The following is a 26,866-nucleotide window of genomic DNA, read 5'->3' as shown; positions in this document are numbered from 1 at the left end:
CTCATACTCAGCTTGATTATTACTTGCCTTAAAGGCGAAACGTAAGGCTTGCTCGATCAACAACCCATTAAACCCCTCCAAGACTATTCCCGCGCCGCTTCCCTGTTGATTGGAGGACCCATCCACTGAGAGCATCCACTGTGATCCTAACTCCACCTCTTGGGGGGCACCTCCTGGGGAAAGCTCTGCAACGAAATCTACGTAGACTTGCCCTTTGATGGATCCCCTGGGCTCGTACTGAATATCAAACTCCGACAGCTCCACTGCCCAGCGAACCATCCTTCCAGCGACATCTGGCTTCTGAAGCACTTTCTGAATGGGGAGGTCCATCATCACCACCACTGTGAAGTTGTGAAAATAGTGGCGGAGCCTCCTGGCCGAGAACACCACTGCCAGTGCTGCCTTCTCCAACGACTGCTACCTCGACTCTAGGCCTTGCAAAGCCTTGCTTACAAAGTAGATGGGCCTTTGCACTTGATCGTACTCCTGGACCAGCACAGAGCTGATAGCCCACTCCGTCACAGAGAAGTACAAGCGAAGGGGGACGCCTGCCCGTGGCTTGCACAGCATCGGGGGCGTCGCCAAGTACTCTTTTAGCTTGAGGAATGCTGCTTCGCACTCATCTATATACGCAAAACGACTGTTCCTCTTAAGGCACTGAAAGTAGGGGTGGCCCTTCTCACCTCCAGCAGACACGAACCTTGACAAAGCTGTCATCCGTCCAGTCAGCTGCTGCACTTCTTTCACTGAGGTTGGGCTCCTCATGGCAATGATAGTCGCACACTTATCAGGGTTCGCCTCTATTCCCCTCTTCGTAAGCATGAAGCCCAAGAACTTACCCGCCTCAACCCCGAAGACACACTTCTCGGGGTTCAGCTTGAGGCGGTACTTTGATATGGTGGCAAACAGCTCTTCCAGATCCGCTGTGTGTCGCCCCCTCTCATGCGAGGTCACCATCATGTCATCCACATAGGCATGCATGTTCCTTCCCAGCATGGGTGCAAGAACCTTGTCCATTATTCTCTGGTAGGTGGCGCCTGTGTTCTTCAGCCCAAACGGCATCACCTTATAGCAGTAGCTGCATGTCTCCGTCATGAACGCCGTTTTGCTCTCATCCCTTGGATGCATCTTTATCTGATTGTACCCCGAAAAGGCATCTAAGAAGCTCAACATCTTGCACCCTGAAGCGTTGTCCACCAACGCGTCGATGCTAGGTAAGGGGTACGAATCTTTAGGGCACGCCTTATTCAAATCCGTGAAGTCGACGCACATTCTCCACTTTCCACTCTCCTTCTTCACCAAGACGACATTGGCCAGCCACTCAGGGTATTGGATCTCCCTGATGTGCCCAGCACTCAGCAATTTCTTCGTCTCCTCCTGCAAGACGAGGCGCTTCTCCTCGTTAAACTTCCTCCTCCTCTGTCGTACAGAGCGGACCTTGGGATCCATGGTAAGGTGGTGGCATAGGAAGTCTCGGTTGATGCCTGGCATGTCTGAGGCGGACCATGCGAAAGCATCTAGGTGGCGCGAGATCACCGCCGCCACTTCATCCTGCTCCTTCTGGCTCAGCAAACGTCCCAACTTGAATACCTTGCCACCTATCTGCCTCTCCACCATGTTGTCTACTGGTTTGTCCCGCGCACTTTCCGCATGAGACTCGCTTTTGCTGCCTTCTCTCGTAGGTGTCGCCCCATCAGGTGCTTCAGGCGTCGCCCCATCAGGTGAGGCCCCCTCGGATACTTCTTCCATGGGCGAGGCCCCCTCGGATACTTCTTCCATGGGCGAGGCCTCTCCATGTGCTTCTTCTAAGGGCGCATCTTCCCTGGGCGTCGCCTCTGCGGGTGAGGCCTCGACAGGCGTTGACTCCGCAGGCGTCGCCTCTTCTAAGGGCTCTACCTCTATTGGCGTATCTGAAACGGGCGGGCGTTCCATCACCATGACCACACCCCTTTTCGTTTTTAAGCTGTTCTCGTAGCACCTTCGGGCCTCCTCTTGATCAGACTTGATCACGATCACCTTGCCACTAAGGTCTGGCACTTTCATCTTCATGTGGCTCGTGGAGGCCACTGCTCTTAGCCTATTCAGCGCTGGCCTACCCAATAGAATATTGTAAGCTGAATTGGCGTAAACTACCAAGTATCGAATGCTCTCTATACGGGACGTCGTTCCATCTGTAAACGTCGTCCTTAGCTCCAAGTAGCCTCGTACTTCCACTTGGTCCCCTGCAAACCCATACATGCATCCAGTGTAGGGCCTCAGCAAGTCATGGGACAACTGCAGCTTGTTGAAGGTCGACCAAAACATGACATCTGCAGAACTGCCCTGGTCGACGAGAACTCTATGCACCTTTCTCCCCGCTGTGACAACCGAAATGACCACGGGGTCATTGTCATGTGGGACGACATCACGTAGATCAGCTTTCATGAATACCAGGTCCGTCTCCCACGGGTCGTCCGAACCCTCTCCAGCAACTGAATTCACTGACCTCACATACCTCTTGCGCTGAGAGGCAGTGGGCCCCCCTCCTGAGAAGCCACCAAAGATGGTGTGTACTTCTCCGTGGATTGGCATCTCGTGCGCCTGATCTTCCTCTGGCGCTGCCAAGGCCGCGGCCGTAGCAGACCGGGCCAGGTAATCTTTCAGAAAGCCATTCTTCACTAGTTCGTCTAACTGATGGCCCAGAGCCAAGCAGTTGTTGATGTGGTACCCAAATGCCTCGTGGAACTCGCACCACGAGTCTTTGTGAGGTCCCAGCACTTTATCTGTCTTCACTGGAGGCCTCAACCTGTCAGCTATGTTTGGCACAGCAATAAGATCTTTAAGCTCCACCACGAAATTGTGCCTTATCAGCCTATTCCCTTCCCTTGCCGGCTTGTTTCCCTCTGCTCGACCCCTAGCTTTGGGCCTCCTCGCCTTGTAAGGGCGTCTCCTCTCTTGGTTCTTCCTTCCCGTCGCTACCTCGTTAACCCTGGCAGGTTGTGCACGCGACGTGCTCTCGGGCGTGTGGGTGCAACACTTGTGCGCTTCTCGCACACCTCGCCCTCAGTGGCGATATGTTCCACAGCACGACGCCTTATCTCAGCAAAAGTTCGGGGGCGGTTGCGAATGATCGACTCGCAGAAAGGCCCGGGGCACACCCCCTTTCTGAATGTGTAGACAATCATGGGCTCCTCCATGGTGCCAACCTTCACCACCTGAGCCCCAAAGCGATTGATATACTCCTTCAAGGTCTCGCCTTGATACTGATGGAGGAGGGCCAAGCACATCTAGCCATGAAAGCCAAAGCCCAACACTAGACCATGAAGAGCGTCTAGACCATGATGAGCGTCTAGCTAGAAGGATGGAGCGTCTAGGATGTGAAGAGGAAAGGCTACCCATGGAGCGTCTAGGAGGAGGCCTAGACTGTCTAGGACCTATCACAAGGTCAATGGCTAAGCATATTCAAGCCCAATTGAATGAAGCCACGGATGGAAGAGAGAAAGCTTTATACATGTTGCATAAAGGCCCATTAGGGGTGCTTAGTAATTAGAGTAGTGTAGAAAGCATATTTGAGTGAAACATTTTAGAATGTGTTTTGTTTGGCCGGTCATGAGCATGTGCCATGTGCCTTGTCATTCTTGCATTTCATTTGGCTTTCATTTCATTAGACATTAGCTTAGTTTTTACGGTTCTGTAGCCTATAAATAGGAAGGCTATCTCTTGTATTTTCCAAGTTTATTGTGAGTAAAGTTATGCTGCCATTTTGTGCCAAGCTTTGCTTCTCCGAGAATTCTAGGCTCTAAACTTCACTTCCTTCACATCTCCTTGGGCTGGCCGAACCTCCCTATAATCATACCTTTCATGCACCTTCAAGATCAACACCACTCTTAGGAGGATCTTGCTCACACACCTTCATAGCTTCCGCACCACTTTTGCTTACATGATTCAAGAAGACCTTCATGAAACGCCATCAGATACTGCTTCACGTCAAACAAGTCATACGAGACTGGTGGTGGAGCCCTGTTTGCTAGGTATTGTTCCCTAAATAACTGGGAAAGTTGTGTGAACGATGTGATATGGTCGTCTGGAAGACTGATGAACCAATCCATGGCCATGCCAGTCAGAGTGCTCATGAAGAGCTTGCACCTTACGGCGTCGGAGCCGCATACCAGCATCATCTGCGTGTGGAACGCAGTGAGATGTGCTTCGGGATCTTCCATCCCAGTGAAGGTCACCTTAGGACCTACGAACGTGTTAGGAATTACCATCTCCAGAATCGACTGCGAGAACGGCGTAGAGAATTCCCTTGGTGGAGTGAAACACTCACGCTCATCTGCATCACGTAGCCCTGAGTTGTTGCACAACCCGCGGCGCAACTCCTAATTCGTACGACAGAGCTTTTCGTTTCTCGCCTGAGACGCCGCGAGATCTGATGGAAGAGGCCCAAGCACAAGCCCACATGCAAGCCCACCAAAGGGTAGATTTGGGCCAACCATAGAGTTATGGCCAAGAGGATCCAAGAAGACGTTCTTTTACATGTTCAAATGCCATAAACTCTAGTGTAGAGTAGACTTTAATTTCTTGTCAAAATTAGCATAGGAACTTTATTTGTAATTTTCTTAGAATTAATTTTGGCACCTAAAACACCAACCTCGGTAAACTTAGAGTTTCTAAAAAAACCTCTAAATTTACCAAGGCCGGTCTAGAAAGCCCATGGAGGGGGTGAACATAAAAACTAGACACACCCCTCCCCATGTGCTCATTTGTGCACCCATGTGCCATGTGCACCCATGTGCTTCACATTTACATTTCATTTGGCTAGCATTAGGGTTGCATTATGGTCCTCCTTAGCCTATAAAAGGAGGAGCCTACACCTTGTATTTTCAAGTTTAATTGAGTAAGGTTATGCTGCCCATTTGTGCTTAACTTTGCTTCTCCCTAGAATCCTAGGCTCTAAACTTCAATTCCTTCATCTTTTCCCTTGAGCTGGCCGAACCACTCAATACCCATACCTATCATGCACCTACAAGATCAACACCACTCTTAGGAGGATCTTGCTCACTCTCATTCATTGCTTCCGCCCCATACTCTACATTGATTCAAGAAGAACTTCATGAAAATGCCATCAAGATCCGCCTGCATGCGTTCTTGTTCAACCTTCGATGCCGCCATTGCCTCCTGCAATCCCTGCATCATATCCATGACCTGCTGCATGGTCAGGTCTCCACTCTAACACTTGTGGTGGGAGCTGATGTTTTAAATCGGCCCCACAATGGGCGCCAAATGTTCCTGCTGGTTGACTGAGAAAGTCTTCGTGCATGGCTCTAACTTGCAAACGATGACTCCTTCGTCTTCAACTCAGACCTTCGCCTTACACCGCCGTGAGCACCTGAAATGAAGTGAGCAAAGGCACCCTCGCGGCCGTTTGCACTCCGACGATCAAGTCAGCAAAGCAAGAAACATCAAAACCTCCGTATCGGAGAACTATAACTGAATCATAACTAACTCTGATCTCTCTCTAACCACTCGAGCGTAAACTCAGTAAAATGTGCAACTGATAAAACGTACCTTAGTAAACTTTCAGAGAAGCTTATATACCTCGATGTTTTAGTGCATACTGCCACGTGTCCTTCTGACTTAACCGCCATTCCACGTGGAAGGCCTTACCACGCTGTAACCCAACTTAGGGAAACTCCAACGTGTAGGTCCTCCTTCTCTGGAGTGCATTTGGCGCGAGGGGTGACTACCTGGAGGCCAACTCATACGCCCCAACTTCTAGTCACTCGCCCTAGGAGTGTATCTGCCTTCCTCTCGTACCATGCACATGGTTCGCCCCTGGGCGTGGCCCTCTCCTGGGTCGTATCTGTCCCAGGGATTCCCTAGAGGTGGCGTGGGTACTTCACGAGTCAGGTTACCCCCTGCTGGTACTGGGTTTATGGCCTTGAATCCACCTTTCTCTTTGCTTTGTTACTGCTTTGAGGTACCGGGGCCCGAGGCCTCCTCGCCCGTACCGTTGCCTCTTAGCGTGTCGTCCCCTCCACAGTCTTTCCTACCCGTGGGAATCGGGGGATGACAGCATCGAAACCTGAGTCTGCCAATGCCTATCATGGCGACGCCTCTTCCTGGCGACGCCCATACCTGGCGACGCCCCAACATGGTAACGACTGCCTCTGGCGACGCCCAACTGGTCAACCTATTGACTTTCTCCCCTGGGCCCCTTGGCGGGTCCCACCACGTGTTTGACTTTGATTTTGACTTTGACTTTGACTTTGGTCAACGCTTGAGGACGGGACGGTACAAGAGTTGATTGGCACTTTACTTTCTTGAATCTTTAATTCTTTGTCTTTACATTCTAGCACCTTTAAATTCTTGTCTTTACTTTCAAGCACTTTTAATTTCAACCCTTTACTTTCTTGCTTTTAAATTCGTCATTTATCTTATTCAATAGCTTTGCTTCGGTTTTTGAATGGTCCTTTAAATTCAGCTCGAGCTTCTACTCGTAGCCTCTCTTCCTCGGCTTTAGCTTCTTGTTAGATTTGTTCCTGCTCTTGTTTGTACTGCTCATTGGCTTTCTAGAGAGCCCTCATGGTTTCCATGAGTTGTTGTAAGGTGGGAGCATCACTTCCTTCATATCCCGGTTGATGGAAGAGGCCCAAGCACCACCTCAAGTGAAAGCCCACCAACATGTCAAATTGGGCCAATCACTAGAGCCATGGCTAGGAAACTTCAAGAAGATTGGAATACTGCCACTGATGGCAGAGAAACCTATCTCTACATGCTCAACACGCCATAGACTCTAGTGTAGAGTAGCATTTAAATTCTTGTCAAAATTAGCATAGAATATTTCTTTTATAATTTTGATAAAATGAAGATTGGTACCTAAAATACCAACCTATGTTTAATTAGAGTTTCCTAAACTTCTAATTAAACTTAGGCCGGTCCAAGCTAGCCCAATTGGAGCGCAAGTTCTAGAATCAATGGCACATTCTAGATCCTTGAACATGCCTCCCGTGTGTTTCAATTCTAGGCGCCAAATTCAAATAGAATAGTTTGAATTTCCCTCTCTTTTATCTTGATGTAAACCGGCCTCCATTGCTATTGAAGGAGTGCCTTGGCTCATGATTTTAGAAGATTAATATACTTAGTGAATTGCTGCCAAATTGTGCCAATTTCACTTCTTGTCTAGAAACCTCTCAACGTTAGACTATTATTGATCTTCAATTCTCACCTTACCAAAGAGAGATGGCCTCACCACTCTCATTCCCTACCTAGCATGCACCTCCAAGGCCACCACACCTCAGATGATCCTCTATCACTTGTGTTCGTTTTATTTTAATTCTTCTTTGTTTACATTTTATACTTTACAATTACCTTGTACAAGTTCTTTTCGGTTCTATTATATTTTAATTCAATAAGCCTTTGTTTAAATCTAGTGGTGGAAACAACAAAATGGGGTAGGTTTGTGAAGTAAACAAATATGAGATTTTAGGGATATAATTCTTTGTGAAAAAAATTAATTATGAAATTAACCAATTTGAAAATAGTTTTTAAACATTGGTTTAATGTAAGTAGTATATGTTAATAACTTGAATTAATTTATCTTCATAGGAAAAAGGTAATTAATGCCATGTCTTTGTTTAGCTTTTTATTGATAGAAATTTACACATATCTTTCACAAAAGAAAATCTTATTTTTTGTTTACCATTTGAGTTTCTCACTTTTTCTAATCAAAGAGTTTCTATGTTTTTATTGATACAAATCTACAAGTATCTTTCACAGAAAAAAAAAATCTTTAACAAATCGAATAAGAGAATACCTCGCTTTCTTTTTCAATCTATTCACGTGGACTCGTTTATGCACAATTTCTTTTTGTTACTTTGTCAATAAGTGAAACTAGGAATTATAGTGGAGAAAAACGTGGCTGCATAATTTTGACCCTTTAGCCCAAAAATTAAAACTGCACCACAACAGTAGCCGATAAGCACATGCATCGCATAGTACGTTAATCATGTTTGTGTTGAAGTAAATATTCAAGATTCAACCCCTTTACTACTTCATCCACCATAAATTACTGTGTCAGCTTTAGATCTCAAGAACAGTTACAATGAATACAAATACTCCATAATTAGGTGAGTTTATTAGACAGATAAATGAATATTCCTGATCTTGTCCCCGTGCCTTCAAATTATAATAACCAACGTGGGAAGCCTTCATGATTAAATTGACAAAAAAATGGGTTCAACCTTCTTAACAGAAGTTCCACCAAAATTATGACAATAGTCCACATTCCATTGGCCCTGGCTTTATCATAACTGGAGAAAAATAGTTAACAAATTTGAAGATGCAAAAATCTTTCATCTGATGCCATATCAGTTTCGGACATGATTGAGTCAAGTTGAAGAGACAGACCAGCAAGCTAATTATATAATAAAATTCTGATTTTAAGGAAGCATTGACACTTTATGTTTTAACCAACTTATTTTATAATTATGATTCGCTCACATCACTTTCTTTCTTTTATATAAACTCATCATTTTATATCTTTCTCTTGTTTTCCTACATTACATTTTTCATTTTTTTCCCTTTTTTCTTTGTATCTCTCTCTCTCTCCTACGCCAACTTTACATAACCAAGACAAAAATGGTACATGTAAATTATGTCTAAATAGAGAATAGTGGTAAATCAGAAGGAGATGGAGAATTCATGTGAATATCATGCTACAGAAACCAAGACATATCAAACGAACCCAAGTAGAAACTGCTCTCCACAGTAGGACAAACGTGAAACAGGAGATAGGAGAAGACTATGTATATAGACACTGGAACAAAAATGTACTCCCAATCATATAATATATATCACACTACCTAAAGGCATGTTATTCAACTTCAACATGCTGGTTTATATTCCTTTTTCTTTTTTTTTCCTCCTTTCGCTTTCTTTTTCTTTTCTTTAAATTTGTTTCTTCTTTTTCTTTCCTCTTTATATAAATCCAAGTCCTTTTGGGGGAATCATAATAGACAAACACCTCTATTTTTATGTGCCCTTCACTCATTCTCTGTTCCTCTCTAATCAAACCCCACCCTCTCGCTTTCTTCCTTGGGAAACATATCAACATGGAAAGTGATGCTGGGGAAAACTTGTTTGGCACATTCTTCTCCTCCTCCACATCCATGACCATCTCCATAACAACCCACACCATCTCGTCATCATCGTCATCATCAGCAGCAGCATCACCAACATCTTCTACCTCAAGCTCAAACTCATGCACCAAGCAAGACTCCCAAACAAGTCCTCCAGATGATTCAACACGACCTCAAAATAAAAACACCCCAAATAGCAAGGAACGGAAGAAAAGACAAAGAAATGGCAGTGATAACAAGCACCCCAGTTACAGGGGTGTGAGAATGAGAGCATGGGGCAAATGGGTGTCTGAGATACGTGAGCCTAGAAAGAAGTCAAGAATATGGCTTGGAACATACCCTACAGCAGAAATGGCAGCCAGAGCACACGATGTGGCAACTTTAGCCATCAAGGGTCACTCAGCTTACCTCAATTTCCCCAATTTGGCTCAAGATCTTCCAAGGCCCATCACCACATCTCCCAAGGACATTCAAGCTGCAGCTGCAAAAGCAGCAAGCACTTTCTTTGATGATGATAAGCATTGTGAAGCTGAAAAAGATGAAGAAAACCATGCAGAACAAGCTTCATCTTCAACTCTACGCATGGACAGTACTGAGGCTGAGCAAGTTCAAGCAAAACAAGCTTCATCTTTTACTCTATCCATGGACAATACTCAAGGGTCTTCAACTTCTCACTCTACTGCAGATGATGACACACTGTTTGACCTTCCAGATCTTTTCCCTGATGGAAACAATGGACTTTTCTCCAATTCTTCTTCTTGGCGCTTATGTGCTGTTGATAGTGGATTCAGGCATGAAGAGCAACTTTTGTGGGAGAATTATTAGCAGTACAGATTGTTCCATTTTTAAAAATAATAATAATATTAAGTGAAAAAGACTACAAAATTGAGGTTTAATCTTCCTGTCTACTGCAATAGTGCAATCTGATGCTAGAATACCACTTAGGGAAAAAGTTTACCCTTTTAGTCTGTAAATTGATGTTGTCTATTGCTATTTTTGTTTTGTCATGGATTAAAATATAAAGGGAAAAATTTGACAAAATGTGACCAATGTCTGCCACTGTATAAACAATAAAAGAAGCTTCTTTTTTTGTGCATACATCACATTGAAATTTCATTTCAGTATCTTTCTCTCCTTTTCACTATGAAAATGAATGGTAGTTGGGAGATATTGGACTCCTTAATTTCTTCACCATGTATGGCTTATCTGGTAATTTGAAGAATAGATCTTGCATGAAAAGAACATTATTCTGTCTTTGATTTTGTTCTCAGCATTTTGAAGTAGTTTTCATGATGCTGTTGACTGTAAAGCAAGGCAACCTGAACTCTTTCTTGCTTTTCTTTATCTTTCAGTTGGAAAGATATCCACAAGACTAAATGCATCATATAGTAATCATTTCTTCGCCATTTGGTTTATTAAATAAGCTATGATTGGAACAAGTTGTGCTCATATAAAAATCATAAACTCCTCCATGGAATAATTCTTCTTCCATCATCACTGTTAAGTGTAAAAGAAGTTATCAAGATTCCTGTTTGTATATACACACACTTGTAGGCAACAAGCATCTCACTTTGGATGCTTGTATAGATGCTTTAATTATTTTTTGGTAATTATTTACATTTAGTTCTAATGAGTTTTAAGTGTGTGCGTGTGTAATATAACATATAAATTTGATGTAATATAACACATAAATTTAACTTATTATATATAAAGGTGATTCATTAATTAACAGTTGTTCTTTATTAATATGAGATATCACAAAGTAAAATTATTACATGAAGACTATAAGAAATTAGGTCTCATACCCCGCCCTCTACAAAATAATATAATGTAAAAATACTAATAAAATTAAAGTTTTGAAAATTACAAAATCATATCATATTAAAAATTAATCATAAATATTAGATTACATTTAAATAATCAAAACTAAAAGGTAAATATGCATAAATATTTAAAAAATTATATAATCTGAAACGTTTAATATTGATTATCTGTATATGATTATACATCTCGAATTTATAATTTTCACACTCTAAATTTGATTGTTTTGTTTGTTTCATATACATTACCAAATACGTAAATTGACACAGACTTCTCCATGTTATATGTATTAGTCTCGACTTCGATTGAGTCTTCAATATACCTTGAGTTAAGAATTCGTAAAACAAATTTTATTGCTCATAATATTTCACATATATACTTTATATTTTACCTATTATTTATAGATTAAAGTAGAAATCAACGATTCCGATCTGAATTATTAAAATTCACCAACAAAAATTGCTAAATGACAACATCTCCTTTTGCAGAAAAAGAGAAAAAAAAGATGAATGTATCATCTTTGAGAATGATTTATTTTATAATTGGCCAATTATCTTTTTAACGTCACATTTGGCTCTGTATTCGAGTTACAATGATTAATGCCAGCTTTTCTCCACATAAGTTGTCGCAAATACAAACGTGTTAGCTAATTAACACACCTCACCACTGCTACTTCACCAGCATCCCTCCATGCTAACTGATCCTGCCTGTTGACCGGAGCGCTGGAGAATGCCTCGTCAAAGGATCGACGTGCGCACCGCTTATCACCTCCGTTTCTCCTCGTGATCTATCTCAAGAACCTGCAAAGAAACGATACGGCGCCGCTGCGGCCGATCGCACTCCGACGCTCAAGTCAGTGACGGTATCACCAAAAACTAAGAACGAGAACCGTGCAAATCCTCTCTCACTCGCAAGCGTAAAGTGTATGAACTGAACGTGCGTACCTCAGAAAGTTTGTTAAGAGTTCTTATATACCTGGTGACTTTCTCTCTCCTGGCAGTTGCAGACTTGGACACGTGGCCTGCATCCAACCATACACGTGCCATCATCTGGAGGTTCCCTGACTTGGCGCTGCTTCTACTCTCATATTGGCTAAGTTACGTATGCATGGTACTGCCTAGTGCATAGCAAACTTAGGAGTGCGATCTCTACTGAAACTGGCGAGTTAGGGCCTTCATACACCTTCCCTGTGGTCTCGCCGGCCGCCTTCATAATCTGCTTCTCCTTCATCCTCGGCGATGTGCTTGTTCTGGCGATCTCCGACTGCTTGGTCGCCTGAGTCCACATCTGGCGACTTCATCTTCAACCTGGCGATCGCCCATTCTGGCAATCTGGAAATCGGAACACGCCAACTTACCAACTGGCGACTACACGTGCCTCCCGACTTCCTTCCCAACTGCCAACCTGGCGCCTTGTTAACACGCCTACACTGTAGCAGGATGCCACGTCATCACACCCGACCACCAGGGCGGTACACAAGCCCCCCAGTCTTAAGCGAGGACTTGTCTAGCGAAAAGACTGAAAGAGCCTTCGTTAACACCGGTCTACGTGGCACCGACGCAGAATTCCAAGCGATAGTACTTTCTGCTGCTCTGACGCTCCACCAACCCCTTCCTTCATCGTTCGACACGTGGCTTCCATCAACGGCTCTCTTCATCTGCCGTTAGCGCTTCCTAACTTATTTCGAAAACCCTTAAACCCATTACGCTCCACTGTTCCATCACTTTCCTTCGTGCTTGCAAAACGCTCTAACTTCCCTCTGCGAAAGCTCTCGACGTTCCTCGACGCTCTAGATCACTATCTCCCTTCACCGCGTTCCTGATCATCGAAAGGTAACTACTTTCCTTCATCTGCTGGGTTTCCTTGCATTTTCACCGATTTGCATCATCCTGTAACTGCCTGGTGCATACGCTGTGGGTTGTTTTTCCATTTCTCCTTCTGCGTAACTTAGGGCTTTGTTGATCGTCGCGACGAACATACACTCGTTCGTTTTTTCACCTTCCTTCTGTGATCGAGTCAGCCTCTGTAATTCCCTGATCGTTTTTTCTTTCTTCTTCCTTTGCAGTTGCTATCATGACTCGCACAAAGATCACCTCGAACCCCCCTCCTTCAGCACGAAACCCTTCTTCACAAGCACATGACCCGACACGAGTTCGTGGTGCTTCCTCTTCGCAGGCTGAGAGGCCTGCATCTTCCCAAACTGTCCCGGCTCAGGCGACTCCATCTAACGTTGGAGGAGCCCCCACCCCTCTGCCAGACTTCAAAACGCTATATCCCTGGGCTAACCCAACCCTTCTAAAGGAGACTTCGTCGGTGAACACTGCGGGAGCAGTTTTGCGGTTGACAAAGGGGGACGAGGCCTATCAATCGTTTCACAAGGAGCACGACGAGAGGATGATGGTGCTGCCTTGCCCCGCCGCTCTACCAGTGTGCGCTGATGACAAAGTAAGCGCCGACGGGCCCTTCTGCTTCGTCTACACAACCTTCTTCAAGAAGGTCAAACTTAGGTTCCCTCTCACCCGATTCGAGAGGGAACTCTTGACCGAGCTCAACATTGCCGCCGCCCAGCTTCATCCCAACAGCTGGGCGTTTGTTCGAGCCTTTCAAATAACGTGCGACCACCTGGGGCTGCCCGCGTCGGTGGACGTATTTTTGTTTCTTTTTTAGGCCAAGCACCCAGGCGACCGCCTGTGGGTTAGCTTAAATGCAATTGCTGGGAGATCCATTTTTACCATCTTCCAGCAATCGTATAAGGACTGGAAGGGGAAGTTCATTCAAGTACGCGCAAATGATAAAGACACTTCCCTGCTTGATGGCTTCCCCTTGTACTGGGTGGACAAGGGGAAGAAGGAGTCCAAGAGCTGCTTCAGGAGGCCCAGAAGTCCTGATAGCATGGGAGCTTTGGACCGAGACCTCTGTCTATTCTGGAAGAGGGTGGCAGATGCCAACATAACATTCCTGACCCCCACCCTGATCTCCTTCGAGTTCTTTGAGGACCAGTTGGAATTCCAAATAGGTTAGGACGCTACACTCTTGTTTCGACATTGCTTCTGATACTGCTTCTGGGCGTTTTGTGCGATACGCACAAGACTTCGGTTTTACCTTTTCTGCATATACCTGCTTTGCCGTTTCATTACCTCATGCACTTATCTTTTTCTTCTCTGAGCTAACTCATGCACTTTCGTTTCATGCAGACACCATGTTGGGTAAGAACATGCTCGCCGACTTAAAGGCGCTCGCCCGAAACCACGGGTTGGCGACCGGTTCCCAGACGGTTCCCAACTCGGCGGTCGAGAAGGCTATCGTTCATGGGCGATCACCGCCCAAGGAACCCACCCAGCACAAGAAACTGGTCCTTAAGAGGCCAAAACGGAAAGCCCCCCAAATCGTCCAAGAGGAGGAAGAAGAGGACGACGAGGTCACAGAGGATGGCCTTGTCACGAAAAGGAAGAGGGTGGCACCATCTTCTCCACCTGCTCCACCCCCTCTTCCAACCTCATCACCACCATCAACGCCCGCTCCTCCTCCCTCATCGCCAACACCGCAAGCCCCTTCATCACCAGTCCAAGCAACTCCACTGGCCACTGCGCCGCCAGCAGCTGAGGCTCAAGAGCCAAATTTTCTGGAGGACCCCCCAAGTGCCTCTACGCCTCATATCTCAGCTAGAGGGGGCCCCCCTTCAAACGCTTCAGCTGCGGAGAACGTTCCAATCGGGGATGAGGTTGCTCACACCTCTCCAATCCTAATTACCGAATCCCCGATTGCGTCGCCACGCCAGGAAGCAACAACTGAAAATCCTGCTAAGGAAGGTGGCGGCGAGAACCCTCAACAAGCCCCCCTGGCGCCTCTCCAAGCATCAAACCTTTCCCTTGAAGTCACAAGGATGTGGGAACCTCTGACTGCCAAACTCAAAACCATAGCAGAGGATATCCCACCGATTATAACAAGGGCTGTGGAGAGCTCCACCAGGCGGCTTCAAGACGATCTCTACAACCTCAAGACCGAAAATAGCACTATGAAGGTTGAGGTGGAGAAGGTGTCATTCAGCCTGACGCTCGCGGAAATGGAACACTCCCGAGTGGAGGATGCCCTGAGTACCGAGCTCAGGCTGGCGCGCAAGGAAGCTGCTGACCTTCGCCGCAAAATTCATGATCTTGCCCAAGAGAAAGTTGAGCTAGAAAGCAAGATCGTGCCTCTACGCACCAAGGCGAGCAACCTGGAGGCTCACATTCAAGCTGATGCCGCCAAGATGCAAAAACTGGAGCAGAGGTCGGTCGAAAACGCGAGAAGCTACTTGGGCAAGTAGAGAAAGCAAGGGACGACGCCATGGCTGATCTCACCGAGGCCAACAGGGAAAAAGGGAAGATGGCTGCCGAGTTGACCCAAGCTCAAACAGAATCCAAGAAGGTTGCTGACGACCTTCTCCATGCTCAAGAGACCAACGAACAACTCCGAAAATAGGTCGAAGAGCTGGAGCAGCAGAACAAGGAGCTTAAGAAACAGGTTGAAGAACTTCAAGGGCAATTTGAAGAACTTAAACTAAACTCCGCTCAGGTTCTGGTTGCTGGATTCGAAGCCGCTCGGGAGCAATTCGCATGCCTATTCCCTGATCTCGACCTCAGCATGGTGTCGTTAAACAACGAAGTAGTAGATGGAAAGGTCGTTCCCGCCGAAGGCTCAACCAACTCCACCCCATCTGCTACTTTATAACTTTGCTTGTATATACCTTGTAACAAAAACTCGTGCATATGTGTTTTGAACAGTTACTTATTTCAATCGCAAAAACTTGGATATTTTCTCTCCTGACTCCTTTTGAGCGCTTTAGCCTTCTTTGTATGTTTAACTTTGTCGATTTTAACTTAGCGATTTTGCAAACGCAACCTTTGACGTAACTGCCTCGAGTCAATTCAAACTTAAGCAATAATCGCTTTAAACAACTTGTGCTCTTGAGGCACTAACCTGATCATAAGAATAGCTTTCAAGCAACAAACTGTAACTCAATTATTGGCCCAAACAATGCCCCACTCGACCTGCTTTATCAAACAAGTCTCTCAACCTTCTCGCCGTGTTTGAACCTTTCCCGATCGCCAAGACCCCTTGGTAACATTAGCTTTTTCTAGCCTCGTGCTTTGGCAATCGTTTCTTTATCTGGGGTAGAAACGCCCTTTGGAATCTTCCTTTGCCCCCTTGAACTTCAAAGCAAAGACCGGCTGACTAGGTGTTCTCTTCGAACCTACCTTAGCCACCTTTCAAACTTCTTCCACCCTCTTCACCATACCTGAACTCGTTCAAGACGAGAAGGATTTTATCTTGCCTACGCTCGCATGTAAGCGAGAAGGTCTTTGACTCGCCTGAACTCGCTCATCGGCGAGAAGGACTTTTTACTCGCCTGAACTCGCTCATCGGCGAGAAGGACATTTTACTCGCCTGAACTCGCTCATCGGCGAGAAGGACTTTTTACTCGCCTGAACTCGCTCATCGGCGAGAAGGTCTTTAACTGGCCTTAGCTCGCGCAACGGCGATAAGGACTTTATATGGTGCCTCAACTTGCCCAGGGTGTACATCTCCTCCCCCCCTGGATGCACTGAGGAACTTTCTCGCCTGCACCCGCTCGACGACGAGGAGGTCTTTAACCTGCCTCTACATTGCCCCAGGAGTTACATCTTCACGCTCCCAGAAACACGGAGGACTTTTTCTCTTTCTCGCCTGCACTCGCTCAACGGCGAGGAGGTCTTTTACTTGCCTCAGGACGCGCGAGGGCGTTGAGGTCTTTCATCTGGTGCCTCCGATCGCCGAAAGACGATGAGGACTTTGTAAACTTAACTGGTGCCTCCGATCGCCGAAAAACGATGAGGACTTTAAAACTTAACTGGTGCCTCTAATCGCCGAAAAACGATGAGGACTTAAAATCTTTTAGAAAGCACGCGATATATCTTTTCTTGCCTTAAATCATGTACAAATGACAAGGTCTTTCTTCAAAACTTTTTGAAAATAGCGCACATGCAATCTGAAAACACCTTATACTTCGAAAACTCTTCTTTTATTGGGTAGCCTCATTAAAAACCCTCCTTAGGGAAAAAAGAGTGCCCCCTTCAAACTGTTTAACAGAGACATTGTAATATAACATTGTGTTTGTCTTTACTTACAAAGCTCTTAACTATAGTACAACTTCAGGTGTGTGGCGTTCCAGGTGCGAGGAATCGCCCCTCCTTCCAGCGTCTCTAAGCGGTAGGCCCCGTTCCCGAGCGCCTCAGTTATTCTGAACGGTCCAGTCCACTTGGGTGATAGTTTATTCTCCACCTCGTACTGGTGGGCCTTCCTCATCACCAGGTCGCCTTCTCTAAACTGCCTTGGCATCACCTTTGAGTTGTATCTTCGCTCGACCCTCCTCTTCACCGCCTCAGCCTTCAGCCTTGCCTCTTCCCTGACTTCATCCAGCAGATCCAGGTTCAGCCTTCTCTCTTCATTCGAGTCTTCCTCTACAAAGTTCTGGAATCTCGGCGAGCTCTCCTGGATCTCCACCGGAATCATGGCGTCACACCCATAGACCAAGCTAAACGGGGTCTCATGGGTTCCGGACAGCTCGGTGGTGTGGTACGCCTAGACTATACGGGGCACCTCCTCAGCCCAACTTCCCTTGGCTTTCTCAAGCCTTCTCTTCAAACCTCTCAACAACACCCGATTAGCTGACTCCACCTGGCCATTTGTTTGAGGGTGCTCGACGGATGCAAACACTTGTTGAATTCCTACCCCTTCGCAAAGCTTCTTCAACAGGTGGCTTGCAAACTGTGTCCCATTATCTGACACCAGGCGCTTAGGCACTCCAAACCGCACACGATGTTCTTCCATACAAAGCCTTCGATCTTGTGTGCGGTGATCTGGGCCACTGGTTCTGCTTCAATCCACTTGGTGAAGTACTCAACCGCCACCACCAAGTACTTCATTTGCCTGATCGCCAGCGGGAAAGGTCCCAGGATGTCGATTCCCCAAGTATGAAACGGCCAAGGGCTATAGATCGACTTCAACTCCTCAGGAGGTGCCTTATGCCAATCGGCGTGCTGCTGGCACTGTTTACAGCATTGGGCATACTTCTTGCAATCTTCTCTCATAGATGGCCAATAGTAGCCTGCACAGAGAGTCCTCGCGGCCAGAGCTCGACCCCCGACGTGGCTTCCACATATACCTTCATGGAGCTCTGCCATAATTCTCGTGCACTTCTCGCCGTGTATGCATTCCAGGAGTGGGTGAGTGAACCCAAACCTGTACAGATCGCCATCAATCAATGTATACTTGCTGGAATTTTTCTTTACCTTCCTAGCTTCTGTTGGATCTAGCGGGAGGAGGCCATCTGCCAAGCACCGCTTGTACTATGTTATCCAAGTGTCTGGCTCATGGGCGGCGCAGACCTGCATCACGTCTGCCTTCTCTCCTCGACCTGCTCTCACTCTCGGCGATCTCAGGGTTTCTTGCGTCAAAGACTTATGGCTCCTCGCTGCTCTCTCCGTCGACTTGCTTATCTGAAGGACCAGGTGATCTGCTACAAATGCCCTCGGCGTCTTCAGAGTTTCTTGAATCACCGTCCTCTGCCTACCCCCCTTGCCTGAGCTGGCGAGCTTAGCAAGCAAGTCAGCTCGAGCATTCTGCTCTCGGGGCACATGCACTACTTCAAAAGAGCCAAAGGAACTCTTCAATTCCTGCACATACGCCAAGTAAGCCGCCATCTGTGGATCTTTAGCCTGGAACTCGCCTGTTACTTGCCCTGTGACTAGCAGCGAGTCACTCTTAGCCATCAGCACCCTAGCCCCCATCTCCTTGGCCAGCAGAATCCCGGCGATCAGCGCCTCATACTCTGCTTGATTGTTGCTGGCTTTGAAGGCAAATCTCAACGATTGCTCGATCAGCACGCCGTTGGGTCCTTCCAATATGACTCCAGCACCGCTGCCCTGCTGGTTTGACGATCCATCCACCGAGAGTACCCAACGGAAATCGTCTCCTTCAACCCGCGTCGCCTCTGATGAGAGCTCGACCACAAAATCCGCAAAGATTTGCCCCTTGATCGGGCCTCGGGGCTCATATTTAATGTCAAACTCTGACAACTCCACTGCCCACTTCACCATTCTTCCCGCAACGTCAGGTTTCTTCAAGACCTTCTGGATGGGCAGGTCAGTCATCACCAGTATTGTGAAACTGTGGAAGTAGTGGCGCAACCTCCTCGCCGAAAACACCACAGCTAGCGCAGCCTTCTCCAGGGCCTGATACCTCGTTTCTGGGCCCTGCAACACCTTGCTCACAAAATAAATGGGCTTCTGAGCCTGATCTTGATCCTGGGCGAGCACCGCACTCACCGCCCTTTCAGTCACAGCGAAATACAACCTGAGAGGGGTGTCCGCCAGCGGTTTGCACAGAACCGGCGGGCTCGCCAGATACTCTTTTAGCTTGACGAAAGCTTCCTCGCATTCTTTCGTCCAAGCGAACTTGTTATTGCGCCGCAGACATTGGAAATAGGGATGCCCCTTTTTCTCCGCTAGCTGACACGAAGCGAGATAGGGCTGCCATCCGACCTGTCAACTGCTGGACTTCTTTCACCGTAGCCGGGCTTCTCATCGCCAAGATGGCGGCACACTTGTCCGGGTTAGCTTCTATTCCTCTTTCAGTCAAGAGAAAACCCAAAAATTTCCCAGCCTCCACGCCGAAAATGCATTTCTCCGGGTTGAGCTTTAACTTGAACTTGGCGATCGTCGTGAACAATTCTTCCAAGTCTGCAACGTGCTTGCTCTTCTCCTGCGAGGTCACAACCATGTCATCGACGTAGGCTTGCACGTTCCTTCCCAGCATTGGTGCAAGTACTCGATCCATCAACCTCTGGTACGTGGCCCCCGCGTTCTTCAGCCCAAACGGCATCACCTTATAGTAGTAGCACGACCTCTCCGTCATGAAGGCTGTTTTCTCTTCGTCCATGGGATGCATCTTGATCTGATTATAGCCCGAGAAGGCATCCAGGAAACTCAGCAGCTTGCACCCTGCAGCACTATCAACCAGGGCATCAATGCTTGGTAAAGGATACGAATCCTTTGGGCAAGCTTTGTTCAGATCGGTGAAATCGACGCACATGCGCCATTTCCCGTTGCTCTTCTTCACCAGTACGACATTTGCCAACCACTCAGGGTACTGGACTTCCCTGATGTGGCCTGCAACGAGGAGTTTCTGTGTTTCGTCCCTAATCGCCTGTCTCCTCTCTTCATTGAATTTTCTTCTCCTTTGTCGCACCGGTCTCACCATGTTGTCCATCGCCAGATGATGGCACAAGAAGTCGGGATCGATCCCGGGCATGTCCGAAGCGGACCAAGCAAACGCGTCCAGATGCCGCTCAATCACCTTGGCGATCTGATCCTGGAGATCGACCTCCAGAGATCTTCCGAGCTTGAAAACTTTCCCTCCGATCTCCTTCTCGAGCCACTGCTCGACAGGCTTGGGCCTGGATTCTCTGGCGATCACCGCCTTGGCGATTCCTAGCTCTCTCGCTTCCTCGGGGCGATTCCGCGCCTCTTCCTCCTCCAGGCCAGCATTTCTCTCCCCTAGCTCAGCGTCTATCATCTCTACATCCCTTCCAGCGGCCTCCTCTGATACCGGCGGTCTGGGCTTCACGCCGGGAGGTGGGGTGGTTGTTACATAGCTCACTGATCTTTTGTTTTTCAGGCTATTCTCATAGCACCTTTTCGCTTCTTTCTGATCCGACCTGATCGTGATCACCACCCCCTCCATGGACGGCAGCTTCACCTTCATGTGCCGAGTCGATGGAATGGCGCCTATCCTGTTAAGAGTGGGCCTACCCAACAGGATGTTGTATGCTGAAGGGGCGTTTACGATGAGGTACTTGATTTTCTCCGTCCTCGACCCAGCCTCATCTGTAAACGTGGTTCTCAGCTCGATGTACCCCCTGACCTCCACCTGGTCACTAGCGAACCCATATAAGCACCCTCCATAGGGCCTTAGCTGGTCAAGGGGCAATTCCAGCTGCGTGAAAGTCGGCCAGAACATCACGTCTGCCGAGCTTCCTTGGTCCACCAGGACTCGGTGGACCTTCCTCCCTGCTGTTATCAACGAAATAACTATGGGATCGTTGTCGTGAGGCACAACGTCCCGAAGATCCTGCTTTGTGAACGTAATGTCCACTTCTGGCGAGTGATCTTCAAACATGTCCACTGCCATTACCGATCGCGCGTACTTTTTCCTCTGCGATGCGGTGCATCCACCACCTGAGAAACCCCCTGCAATGGTGTGGATCTCCCCATGGATAGGCATCTCGTGTTGCTGGGCTTCTACACCTGCTGGCTGGGAACTCGACGCTCCCCCCGTCCTTCTATCCAGCAGATAGTCGTTTAGGAACCCGCTCTTAACCAGATCGTCGAGCTGGTATCCTAAAGACAAACACGAGTCCAGGTTGTGGCCAAAACACTGGTGGAACTCGCACCAGGCGTCCGGCTTTGACCCCAGCACCTTGTCTCCCACCTTCTCGGGCGCCTTCAACCTAGCAGATATGTTAGGGATAGCGATCAGGTCCGCTAGTCTCATGACAAATTTGTGCTTAGGCGGGCGATTGTATTCCCGGCGTGCTGGTTGTTGGCGTGCTGGTTGCTGGCGTGCTTGGCTTCTTCCCTTATTTCTCCTATCGTAAGGATAGCGAGTCCTTTGGTCTTTTCTGGCCGCCGCCGCCGTTTCCAGCACCCTCTGCGGCTGGATCCTGGTCTGGGCGCGTGGCCTGGCGGGAGCCACGCTGCCTCTCTTCTCGGCGACTTCACTTTCGTCGGCGATGTGGGCCACCGCAAGTCGCCTGACTTCAGCAAACGTCGCTGGATGAGCCCTGATCAAGGCCTCGCAGAATGGCCCTGGCTGCACGCCCTTCTTGAAGGCATAGACTAGCATTTCTTCATCCTTGGCCGGCGATCTGACCATCTGCGCTCCGAAGCGATTGAGGTAGTCTCTGAGGGACTCCCCATGGTACTGCCTTATATCAAACAGATCATAGGACACCCTGGGCGGTGCCTTATTCACAATATACTGCTCGACAAAGATTTTCGAGAATTGTTGAAAATTGGTTATGTGGCCATTAGGCAGGCTCACAAACCACTCCATCGTCGTTCCCTGGAGCGTACTCACGAACATCTTGCAGTAGACGGCGTCTGACCCTCCCGACAGCATCATCTGTGTGTGGAACGTGGTCAGATGAGCCTCTGGATCCTCCACGCCGGTAAAAATAGCTTTAACCGGAACCACGCTCGTGGGGATAGGCGTGTCGGTAATCGCCTGAACAAAGGGCATTGGGAAAACACGAGGTGGCGTCGACGGTGCCACCTCTTCAGCAGAAGAGCGTCCCTGCTGCTCCTGAAGAGCTCGACGCAGCTCCTCAGTTACCTTGCTGAGCTCCTCGTTCCTGGCGCGAGAGGCGACCAGGTCCTCATGTATCCTTGCCTGCTCGACGCGCGAGGCTTCCACAGTTGCCTGCAACGCGCGCATCATCTCTGCCATCTGCGCCATGGTCATGGCGGCGTCGCCTTCAGCTGCGACAGGCGCCACGGGACTGGAACGATTGCTTCTCATTTTTCTCATTAACTTCAGCGAACCACAGAAATACAGCAAACAACACTTCAACCACGATCGAATCAGCGATCAACCGAAGAAAACTCAAGAAACTGCGCAAGAACTTCAAGAACACCGCAAACCTTCGCAGAAAATCACAGCTTCACCAAAAACCACCGTTTCCCCGCGAACAACCAAACAAACGAAAAAACTCGAATCCACCGACCGAAAAGCCAAACGAACGGTTCAAAACGCAAACTTCACCGAACGAAACTCAAAGAAACTGCGAATGACGGTTGCACCAGCATACAACCGCGCAGAAAACCTCGAAAACTTCCACGAACTCACGCTGTGGATGGGAGCAAGTTTTACACGGCCCCACGGTGGGCGCCTGATGATCCTGCCTGTTGACCGGAGCGCTGGAGAATGCCTCGTCAAAGGATCGACGTGCGCACCGCTTATCACCTTCGTTCCTCCTCGTGATCTATCTCAAGAACCTGCAAAGAAACGATACGGCGCCGCTGCGGCCGATCGCACTCTGACGCTCAAGTCAGTGACGGTATCACCAAAAACTAAGAACGAGAACCGTGCAAATCCTCTCTCACTCGCAAGCGTAAAGTGTATGAACTGAACGTGCGTACCTCAGAAAGTTTGTTAAGAGTTCTTATATACCTGGTGACTTTCTCTCTCCTGGCAGTTGCAGACTTGGACACGTGGCCCGCATCCAACCATACACGTGCCATCATCTGGAGGTTCCCTGACTTGGCGCTGCTTCTACTCTCATATTGGCTAAGTTACGTATGCATGGTACTGCCCAGTGCATAGCAAACTTAGGAGTGCGATCTCTACTGAAACTGGCGAGTTAGGGCCTTCATACACCTTCCCTGTGGTCTCGCCGGCCGCCTTCATAATCTGCTTCTCCTTCATCCTCGGCGATGTGCTTGTTCTGGCGATCTCCGACTGCTTGGTCGCCTGAGTCCACATCTGGCGACTTCATCTTCAACCTGGCGATCACCCATTCTGGCAATCTGGAAATCGGAACACGCCAACTTACCAACTGGCGACTACACGTGCCTCCCGACTTCCTTCCCAACTGCCAACCTGGCACCTTGTTAATACGCCTACACTGTAGCAGGATGCCACGTCATCACACCCGACCACCAGGGCGGTACACTAACCCTAACTTTAAAGGGTATGTGTTAAATTCCTAAATTTTCTCCCTCTCTCCTTACACTTACAGGCACTATATGTTCTTCCCACTTTTACGCTGTATTTGGATAATGATTTGGATAATGCTGTACTTGGATCTGTGGGGGCATTGTTGAAGTGAGGTCCTGGAATTAGATATATGTTATTAAGTAATAGAATTTAAGTCTAATTTAATTTCATAAAATTGATTTATAAGATAAAGTTTGTATCTACTTATATGTTATGAAATGCTTTAATCTTTAGTTGATCTGAGATCTCCAACATACTCTCCTCACGCTGAGGCTACCAACTCGTGCGCAGGACTACATATTATAGGTGGTTTGATAACGGTCAGATAACGGGTGGCCTGATAAGTCCAACAAACACTCGCTAGGATAGACTCAATTTGGCTCTGATACCATATTAAGAAGCGAACTTTAAGTCTAACTCAACCTCATAAAACCGGCTTATAAATTTTCGTCAAGATTGGCATTGTCATGGACGCAAGAAGCCAGACAACGAGAAGGTGATCTTGTTGTTAATGCCAAAGAAAAAGGGGATTAATATATAGTGTTAGATTCTTTATTTTCAGTAGTGAGAAATTGTGTAGGTGATGAAGGATCGTCCAAGATTTGTGAAAGATTAAGATCATGTATAGTAGCAGTAACTTGTTGTTGTCAAAGAACAAATTTGTCATCATCCAATTTCAACGAGATTGGAGTAGAGAATGTATGAGGTGTGAAGGATGAAACACCAGAAAATTTTTCGAGATCGCTAGTCGGAGAAGAAAAAGAGGGAGACATGAGTAAAGAGAGTTTTGTATACCATATGAAGAAGAGGAAGGCAAAAGTAAAAGGAAGAAAACACAGAGTGAAAGCTTTAGAAAAGAAACTGTACTCACACCCTTACCTTGACAACAAGAATATATAAAAGAATAAACGATTGGTGGTTACAAAGGAAAAGCCTAGAAGAGACTATATATGTATCTAGTATTATCCCTTTAGAATATGAATGTAGAGTAATGGGGAGCGTACAATATGAATGTAGAGTAATGGGGAGCGTGGAAGTGGAGGGACTTATGAAGGTATGAAGAGAAAGCCACGTGTGTAGAAGTGTTATTACATTTCTTTATATAAGTTGATGATAAAGTCGTGCCTTCTGCTCTGCATGCATACACAGATTCCATGCAGAGATTCCTGACCTTGGGATAGGAAATTTTGACCTTGACTATCTTCAACATGCAATGTTGTAGGTGTAGGTGGGTAGATGAGTTTATTAATATAACACATATCACGAGTTATTTATCTAAGCTAAACTTCTCATGAACATATTCATTTGCATTGTGTGATGGTTTTTTCGTGCAGTCATAGTTGTTGGAGAGTGTGGTGAGTAAGCCGGTGCCAGTTTCATGTTCATCTTCCAAGTGACCTGAGGTATGTTTTACATATTTCATAATGTATAATCAATTAAGCTTATGAAAACACATGATCCATAATCAACTAAGTTTGAAAACACATTATCCATAATCGATTAACCCATAAAAAATAGTGCATAATCGATTATCCAAAAAGAATAATCAATTACCTTCTATTTTTTCGAGCATAATCGATTATGTTGTTGAAAACTGTGGATAATCGATTGTGTTATTTTTTTTGAAGGCAAATAATGTTTTTCATTCTTTCAAATTTTCTAGTTTAAGATTTTTGAATAATTTTTGTTTAGTTTTTAATTTGATGTGGGTGTTTTAAGGTCTTTTCTTGGCTCAAATTCTTGAGCCCCAACTTCATCTTCATCAGATTCTTTTGTTTTAAATTTATATTTTATTTGTGTTTTTTTTTTGTATTCATGAGCTTATGCATGTTTTTATTTATTATGTATTTAATTTATTTTACAGTTGATTAATTTGAATAAGTTTGTGGTTTACTTGAAATTAATTTAAAATCATTATTATATTTATATTTTAGTTTATATTTTGATTAATAAGGTCGGTCCTAGTCTTATGACTTATAACTATTGAATGAAATCATAATATAAATTTATTATATATTTTAAAAATTATTAATTGATATCTTGAAAATTGTTGTGAATTATTATAATGCAAAAGATTATATTATATAATTTAAATTTAAAGTTATAATTATGTACATAAGTTAGTTATAATTTAAATTAATTACTATATGTGAATAGAAGAAGTAAATATTTCATTTAAAATTGAATACTTATATTAATAAATTAGTTATCCCTACGTTAAAAACTTTTACCTATTTTATGTAATTTATTATTATATTTTTGAAAAAAAAGAACATGATCAAATATAAGTTTTCTTTTGATACATTATTTTTAAATTATAAATCTTAATACATTATTTGAAATTAGAAATATTAATATAAATATTTTTTTTCTTATTAATCAGAATTAATTTCATACATTATTTGAAATTAGAATATTAATATAGTAGTCCAATTTTTTATAGTATTCGGAATTCATTTCATACATTATTTGAAATTAGAAGTACTAATATAAATATATTTTAAGTTATTATTCAGACTTAATTTCTTACACTGTTTAAAATTAGAAATATAAATATAGTTATTCATTTTTTGTTTAATTAATCAGAATCCAGAATCCCTTTGTATATTTAAATTATAAAATTAAGAATGTTAATATCATTATTTTTTTTTAATCAGAAATTAAATGATACAGTATTTTAAATTAGAATTATTAATGTAATTATTCTTTATTTGTTTTATTTAATGAAAATCCATTTCAATATTTAAATTATGGAATTAGAAATATTTATATAATTATTAATTTTTTTATTAGTAAAAAATTGGAATGATATATTCTTTTAAATTATAATTATTAATATAATTTTATTTTTTTATTAATCAGAACCCAGAATCAATTTCAAAATTTAAATTATAAAATTATAAATATTAATATAGTTATTCTTTTTTTTTATTACTCAGAATTCAAATGATACAGTATTTTAATTTAGAAATATTAATATAATTATTCATACTTTCACTAGTGCAGATAAGTTAAACAAATGCGGTTATTTTAAATTTACCAATGCGGTCATAGAACCGCATTTGATCAACACGCATTTGTAAATCTGGAATTTACAAATGCGGTCCTATGACCGCATTCATAAATCACAT

General features: G+C 45.4%; 1 protein-coding gene across 1 annotated transcript; it reads left to right on the top strand.

The window, feature by feature from the left end:
* The first annotated feature begins 8,890 nt into the window (after positions 1–8,890).
* On the top strand, positions 8,891–10,217 carry LOC137826976 (ethylene-responsive transcription factor ERF035-like). The gene has a single exon (XM_068633146.1). The coding sequence runs from the start codon at positions 9,015–9,017 to the stop codon at positions 9,942–9,944; it is 930 nt and encodes a 309-aa protein (XP_068489247.1). The 5' UTR covers positions 8,891–9,014; the 3' UTR covers positions 9,945–10,217.
* The last annotated feature ends 16,649 nt before the right edge of the window (positions 10,218–26,866 follow it).

Source organism: Phaseolus vulgaris, chromosome 8, assembly GCF_000499845.2.
Source record: "Phaseolus vulgaris cultivar G19833 chromosome 8, P. vulgaris v2.0, whole genome shotgun sequence".
NCBI lineage: Eukaryota > Viridiplantae > Streptophyta > Magnoliopsida > Fabales > Fabaceae > Phaseolus > Phaseolus vulgaris.
This window is presented reverse-complemented; position numbering and strand designations above follow the sequence as displayed.

Excerpts from the sequence above, each read along its gene's own strand:
- LOC137826976 (XM_068633146.1), top strand. The coding sequence starts at position 9,015 with ATGTGCCCTTCACTCATTCTCTGTTCCTCTCTAATCAAACCCCACCCT.